The sequence below is a fragment of the Trypanosoma rangeli genome (genome assembly GCF_003719475.1).
Source record: "Trypanosoma rangeli strain AM80 chromosome Unknown Tra_15.4_contig_00022, whole genome shotgun sequence".
Classification (NCBI taxonomy): Eukaryota; Euglenozoa; class Kinetoplastea; order Trypanosomatida; family Trypanosomatidae; genus Trypanosoma; species Trypanosoma rangeli.
In genome coordinates this window covers 39,347-45,814 of record NW_021705765.1, presented here as the reverse complement: position 1 = coordinate 45,814, position 6,468 = coordinate 39,347, and the positions used below count along the sequence as shown (strand labels likewise).

Below are 6,468 nucleotides of genomic sequence, written 5' to 3'. Positions count from 1 at the left end.
TTACATGAATAGTTGCTGCAGTAGTTCGTCGTTAGGCGTTAGAAAAACATTCAGTGAACAAGAAAAACACAAAAAAGAAAAAGTGGTTGGAAAGAAAATTTAAAAAAGGGGAGGGGAGGGAAGTTCAATAAGTCCAAGTACAATTCGCACATAAGGTTGTTGTTATTATTTATGCTTTTCTCACCCGCAGCCTCTACTTTGTGCGTTTTTTTTTCTTTAAAGTACGTGTTTTTGCTGCTTACATTCGCTTCGACTGCCTCTCCACGAGCAGAACGAGGTGCTGGGAAAGAACGAGCCGCGAGGGATTCATCAGAATACTCCCCTCCCTTCCACACACACACGCCTCAGCAAGTCAAAAAGACACAAAAACCAACACAAAATCAATGGGGAGAAGTGCAAATCACCCGACGGAAAAAACTATGGCACTCACCCATACGCAGAGAACCACGGGCAAGCCGCCCATTGCCCGCAGATAAAAATTGACGTGCCAACCGCAAAAGCGGGATAAGAGGAAAAAAAAAGAAAAAAAAACTAAATAAATATTTTTATTGATTCACGTAAAAAGGATCCAAATGCAACAAAAAGGCGTGGAAAGAAGCGGAAACCACAGTCTCACACAGCGACTCTCGCTCACAATGCGAACGAAAATATAAAGCAAAAAAAAAAGGGAAAAGCAAGGAGAAATAACCATGGAAAAAAAAAACACGAAAAAAAAGGACAACATTTGCAGAATGACAACAACTAAAAAAAAAAACAAACTTTCCAAGTAGGGTACTCCTGCCTCCATGTTGTCTTCCCTTTTCGTTGTTTTGCTTGTGTCGTAACGACGTGACTATTTCCTCACCCCTCTTCTATGCATTTTGGTCCAGTAACACTTTTCCCCGTCCCGTTAACCCACTCTGTCCCCTCTCTCTTGTCCTCTCTCTAATTTTCGTTCTCACGCAGACATATAAAGCAAACGAAGCTCGTTCTGGAGACAATGAAAAGGCAAAATAAGTGGAAAAACCTTCATGAAGAAGAGGGCGCACCGTCCCCCGTCTCAGATTCATCTAGTGAGGCTTGAATACTGCTACTTGGCTCGCACTGACGCGACGACAGGACTTCTACTGTACGATCACGCAATGATTTGTTATTAACGCAACTCAGCGTCGGTGTGGGCAGACCGGAGCTGTCCTCTGAAATGACCGAGCCGTCCCTATGAGATGCATGGTGTTCCAGTACTGCTACGCGTGATTTGGTTGCCTTGAGTTCTTCTTCCAGTTTGGATGCTCGCTCAAGATCTAAGAAAGCCGCTTGCTGAATGGTGCCCAGTTTTTTTGCAAGTTCTGCACAAAGCATTTCATTTATTGTCGATACCTGAACCGCAGCAGCATGCTCGCAAAGAAGCCGATTGAGCTGCTTCTCCAGATGATTGATAGCCACATTCGTGTCAGTTGAAGCAGCATCAAACGCAGCAGAGGCAGTAGTAACACCAATTATTTTATCGTCAGCCTTCAGTGAGGCTGTTTCCATTGGTTCCAGTTCGTTTGAGGTTGCGTTTTCGCCAACCTTGGGCCTTTGTTCCTCGTTCTTTTCATTGAGAGACCCTTCCTTAAGGTAATTCAATTGCGTGGAGAGCACTTCCAAGTATCTACGACGTTCCTTCAGCAGTTCACGTTTCACTTCATTTGTTTTCGTCACCACTTCCATCAACTTTTTCTGCAGCTGAAGCATCAATGACTCCTGTTGACCCATCTGTCCCGCCAAGTCTGTTTTTTCGGTCCTAATTTGGGAAATTTGTTTCATGATTTGCTCGCGAGAGGATTCCTCACGGCGAATAAGGTCAAGAAGCCGGCGTTTTTGCTGCTCCTCGGACTGAAGACGACGGAGCAACTGATTCGCTACCTTATCCTCCTCGACCTCCGTACTCTGTTGAAAACGAACGGACTCCTCATAAATGGCGCTTATTTCCGACTGAAGAGAGGCAGACTCCTCGTTCAGGGAGGCATTCATCCTGCAGAGCTGCACGTACTCCTGCCGCAACTCCTCATCTGACATCAAATGCGGCGGACGATCCCGCTCTTGGTGCGGAGTAGAAGAGGTGTTCATATATATATATATATATATATATATACCTTTTGTTTGGTAGGTTTGTGTGTGCGAGTCTTGTTTTGTTTTTGGTTTTGATGTCGTCCCGCAGTTTTTGCTGCTGCTATTTAATTTCTGTTTTTCGTCTTGAAAGGAGGCGTGCCACGTCCTTTTCTTGCGCTAACTGGGGTATGGTGCGGACGGACTGTGAGACCCACTCTCAGCACACGACCTCAAGAGAGTAGGAGGTCAGCAATCAGGGCGCATCCACAAAAACACACACATAGCAACGGCAATAAAAGTCAATAGCAGCATGCAGGATTGGGAAGCAGCAAAGGAACTGAAAGAGAAAAAAGCGAGGGTGAGCAGAAAAAAAAAAAAATAGACGTCCAAACAGTGTCAGAAGCGAAGTTTCGTCTGTCGCATACCTGCGCCACCGCCCCCACTTCCCGTTGCCCTCAGCATTGGTCGCACCGCCCCCTCCCGAGCAACGTTGCAGCTAGCCGGTGTTTCGAGCAGGGAAGAGTTGGCAGGACCGACGGTTACTGTCTTTGCGACACTCGCAACTTCCTGCGCAGATGGAACGGCGTCCGCCAAAAAGGAGTAACGGTCAAAGTAATGTACCACACGAGCTATATCCGCGTACGTGACTCTCTTTCGTCTGTGCCGCTCTGCCTCCGCCGCCGCCAGACGTGTCAAGTCCTGCAGCATCAACACCACCGCCTCCCCAGCTACCACGGCCGCGTCTTTTGCCACAATGGAGAAGTCACTGTGAAACTTCAGCAGTTCTCGCACACGCGGCAAGGGGAAGGTGACCCTAACCATTTTCTGCGGAGCGGCATTGCCGCCATCATCATCATCATCATCATCCACATCATCATACGGCAACCGCTCTGGATCAAGCGCAGTCTCGTCCGTCTCCACATTTATCTCTCCTTCACTGTCCACATCAACGCTATCCGCATCGTTGTCGTCTTGACCTACAAAGAAAACACCAGCGTCAAGGGCGGAATCGCCGTCTTCTGTCGCATTCAGTTCCTGTTGTCCCCCCTGCTGCATGCGTATTGTTTCCCCTTCGCCATTCATGTGCTCACGGAACAGCATGGCATTATCTTCAGCTGTATCCTGCAGTTCCTCCGTGTCAAGAAAGAGATTCATTGGCTCCTCTTTGTGTGCATCATGGCCCCCACTGTAATCCCCCTGCGGCGCCGTGTAAGTTTGAGTGTCACCAGAAAAAATGGACAGCCGCGGAGTGAGAAACGCCGCTTCGTGGTCATCAAACGTGTGCTCCTCTCTTGCTCCCCGCACCTCCTGATCTCCCTCCATCAATTATCTCCGTACAGCGTCAATGTGTCCGCTTCGTTTCCACAATATTTCGGCGCCTGTCGCCCTCTGCCGCCAGCACACATGGCAGCAGAGCAAGTAGCAGCCAAAGCAGAGCCCATGTAAAGTTATAGAAGGAAAACAAAAGATATAATAATAATAATTAGGCACTACAGCACACTGAGGATAGACTTGACAGCAGTTGCAGACTGCACACCAGACGTTCCTTACAGACGGACACACTCACATAAGCAGATGTACATCCCCACATTTCCTTAGTCTTCGTGTGGGGCAAAGCAGCTTGTTGGCAGTAGTTTCATTTAACTGCATGGTTACCGACTGCTGCGGCACATCCCAAAACAACACAAAGGCGCAGAGTTAAATTCTGCGTGAAAGCAGTAGTACAAAACAAGAAAACCCAAACAACAAAAACAAGGTGCTGAGTCTGTGTGTAAGGAAGGGAATGTCTCACCCAAAAAATATTCCTTTTTTTCCCCCATTTTTTGTTGAAGGTAAAAATGTTAAGGGGAGTAGAAAACAAATAAAAAACCTGCAAGAACAGAAACACCGCAGATTCAACACACATTTGCGAATCTTACAAAGTAAACAAAATAAACATGAAACAAATAAAAAAAACACAAAAAAAAACAAAAACAAAGAGGTTAAACACTCTGAAGACCATATATATATATATATAGATAGATAGATAGATATACGCTCCTGTAAAACGGAAGCACACAATGTTTCCCACCTTGCCCAATAAAAAACTCACCTTTGCCGTTCATGTCTCTCTCTCTCTCTCTCTCTCTCTCTCTTTTGTTTTTTTTTATACGCCACATCTACGTAACTGTCAATGCAGGTACTCATTTGTGCGACGTCACGTGTATGTCGGCGTTCTATCTTCCCTCTTCCTTTATTAGATCCATTTTCAATAAGACCACTACCTCCGTAACTGTTGTACGCTTATGTCGCACGATAGACACACGGTTACTGCATTAAATGTGAGCCTACATAACCCCCACCACGTACATGGACCAATCATACATAAATACATATGAATGTAGGCAAAAACTCTGCGTAATTAAGAAGGCACATGCCATCCAAAAAAAAAAAAGGAAAAAAAAATTCATTCTTTTTTCTTTTTTTTGCACGTGGCCCCCATTGCTGACACAGTCGTACAAAAAAATAATAATAATAATTCAGGTTCAAACCCCCAGCTCACTGCATATAGCCGTGGTTACATGCGTGACTGTAGTAAGACGCCAACACCGAAAAGCATGGAAGAAAAGGAAGAAAAGGAAGAGGAGGAAACGCACCTATTCCCGTGCACAAAAAAAAAGAGGAAAAAATACACATACACAAGCAAACCAAAAAAGTCCACTGACGATCGTGGTGTACAAGTTCCATCGCGGGGGTGCGCACGATGTTTCTTGCGGTTACCCACACGACGCCCCCCCCATCCAGTGAGGTAAAATACGAAAATTGAGAGGCTTATTTTCAAGCACACAAGATCAGCCAACTCACGGGAAAAGAACAAAAAACAAATGGAGAAATTGCAGGACACCTACGAGCGACAATAGCACCTTGCAAAAAAAAAAAAAAGACGTCCAGAAAAGCCACAGCAATTCCAGATCTTCATCGCGCGTAATATGAATGAACACGAAACAAAAAACAAAAAAAAAGTGCGACCAATGGAAACAGAAGAGTAGTGGCCACGGATGAAACTTCGTGTGCCCCAAGTTACCCCCAGCCCACTACCTCACCTCCATGGGGCTTTAGACAGAACCACACTGTTTTTTTTTATGTTATTTTATTTTATTTTATTTCCTCCCTCCTCGGGCCGGTTCTTTTAAGTTCAAATTTTTAAGAAGTTCCTCTGGTTATGTGTTTGCTTGGGTGGCATCGTTCACCTTCTTAGCTCTTTTCTGGCATAAGTGATACCTTCTCCGCAAGAGAATCACTGAGCCGCGGAAGAAAAACCACAAAAGCATTCCTACAAAAAACACACACAAAAAAAAAGTGGTTTTGGCCAAATAAAAAAACAAAAACAAAAAAAAACATCAAGCAAGGAATTAGCGCATGACACTGAAATTTTTCTTTGTTGTTTGCTATTTCATTTCTTTTTATTTGTCTTGCGCTGCCTTTTGCCGCGAAGGTGTCACATATATATCCGTAATTTTCCCATCGCGTCTAATGTGCCCAATACATAACTATGCTGCAATTACGAGCGTTGTAGGCACAACACACGCGCAGACGCGCACACCCGCAGTGCGGGCAAAAGGACTCCTTGCACTACTCGTTCATCTGCATCGCCTCCGTGCACACATAAGAACAATTAAAAGCTGAGCCTAGAGGCAGGAGCAAACGCCTCTATCTCTCTTCCACGTCTCAGTCCCATTACTGTCCTCGACGAGGTTCCTATCACTGCTCCAGTGTGGATTATGGTCAGGATCAGTACGTTAACTGTTCCCCGCTCCAACCATGCGCTGCTCACTCAACCAGCTCTCCATGTGAAGCATCTTTTCCCCCTTGATAGTCATCTTTAAGGCCCGGCCACGGACCACATATGCCGCACTCCCGCCTTCATCAGTAGTGCCCAATTGTCTTTTTCCTAAAGACAGTCCACTGCTTGGTGCGGCAAACCTGGGAATCGACATACGGGTGAGATTGAAATGGCCACATGGCAAACTACTCGATGCACCAGTAACATTGATGGAAATTTCTTCTGCATCATTTACAGTCACTATATTTCCATGCAAAGAAAACATGCCATCGGTCGATATGCAGCAAACCGGACCTGCCCTGGAGGGGTAGGATGCTCTTTTTCGAAACTTTCCAGGAATCGGATCGCTTTGTATGCCGCAGCTGACTCCACACTCCTTATCATGAGTTCCCAATACGTTGCGCAGAATAGAGAGCACGGAGCGGGGTTTGTGTTCTGTCCTCTCCAACTCCATTATACAATTGAATCCTTTTCTGCACCCTCCAAAATATTCCCTGAATTCATATATGTTGCACCCCCCAAGAAGTTAAAGACAGGACGAAGTTGGAATATATATATATATATATATAATTAAA

At 45.4% G+C, this 6,468-nt stretch overlaps 3 protein-coding genes across 3 annotated transcripts, besides 7 other annotated features; all 3 read right to left on the bottom strand.

Moving 5' to 3' along the window:
* Positions 1 to 512: 512 nt before the first annotated feature.
* Positions 513 to 540: a microsatellite.
* A 468-nt stretch (positions 541 to 1,008) lies between these two features.
* Positions 1,009 to 2,088, bottom strand: TraAM80_01120 (uncharacterized protein; the record flags this gene model as incomplete). Its single annotated transcript, XM_029378173.1, has 1 exon — positions 1,009 to 2,088. The coding sequence occupies one exon, from the start codon at positions 2,086 to 2,088 to the stop codon at positions 1,009 to 1,011; it is 1,080 nt and encodes a 359-aa protein (XP_029242023.1).
* Positions 2,089 to 2,466: 378 nt separating this feature from the next.
* TraAM80_01119 (uncharacterized protein) lies at positions 2,467 to 3,393 on the bottom strand (the record flags this gene model as incomplete). Its single annotated transcript, XM_029378172.1, has 1 exon — positions 2,467 to 3,393. One exon carries the CDS (start codon positions 3,391 to 3,393, stop codon positions 2,467 to 2,469), a length of 927 nt encoding a protein of 308 aa, XP_029242022.1.
* A 677-nt stretch (positions 3,394 to 4,070) lies between these two features.
* Positions 4,071 to 4,105: a microsatellite.
* A 71-nt stretch (positions 4,106 to 4,176) lies between these two features.
* Positions 4,177 to 4,205: a microsatellite.
* A 287-nt stretch (positions 4,206 to 4,492) lies between these two features.
* Positions 4,493 to 4,515: a microsatellite.
* Positions 4,516 to 5,183: 668 nt separating this feature from the next.
* Positions 5,184 to 5,216: a microsatellite.
* A 205-nt stretch (positions 5,217 to 5,421) lies between these two features.
* Positions 5,422 to 5,448: a microsatellite.
* A 401-nt stretch (positions 5,449 to 5,849) lies between these two features.
* TraAM80_01118 (uncharacterized protein) lies at positions 5,850 to 6,347 on the bottom strand (the record flags this gene model as incomplete). The annotated part of the gene is made up of 1 exon (XM_029378171.1): positions 5,850 to 6,347. One exon carries the CDS (start codon positions 6,345 to 6,347, stop codon positions 5,850 to 5,852), a length of 498 nt encoding a protein of 165 aa, XP_029242021.1.
* Positions 6,348 to 6,441: 94 nt separating this feature from the next.
* Positions 6,442 to 6,462: a microsatellite.
* Positions 6,463 to 6,468: the final 6 nt, after the last annotated feature.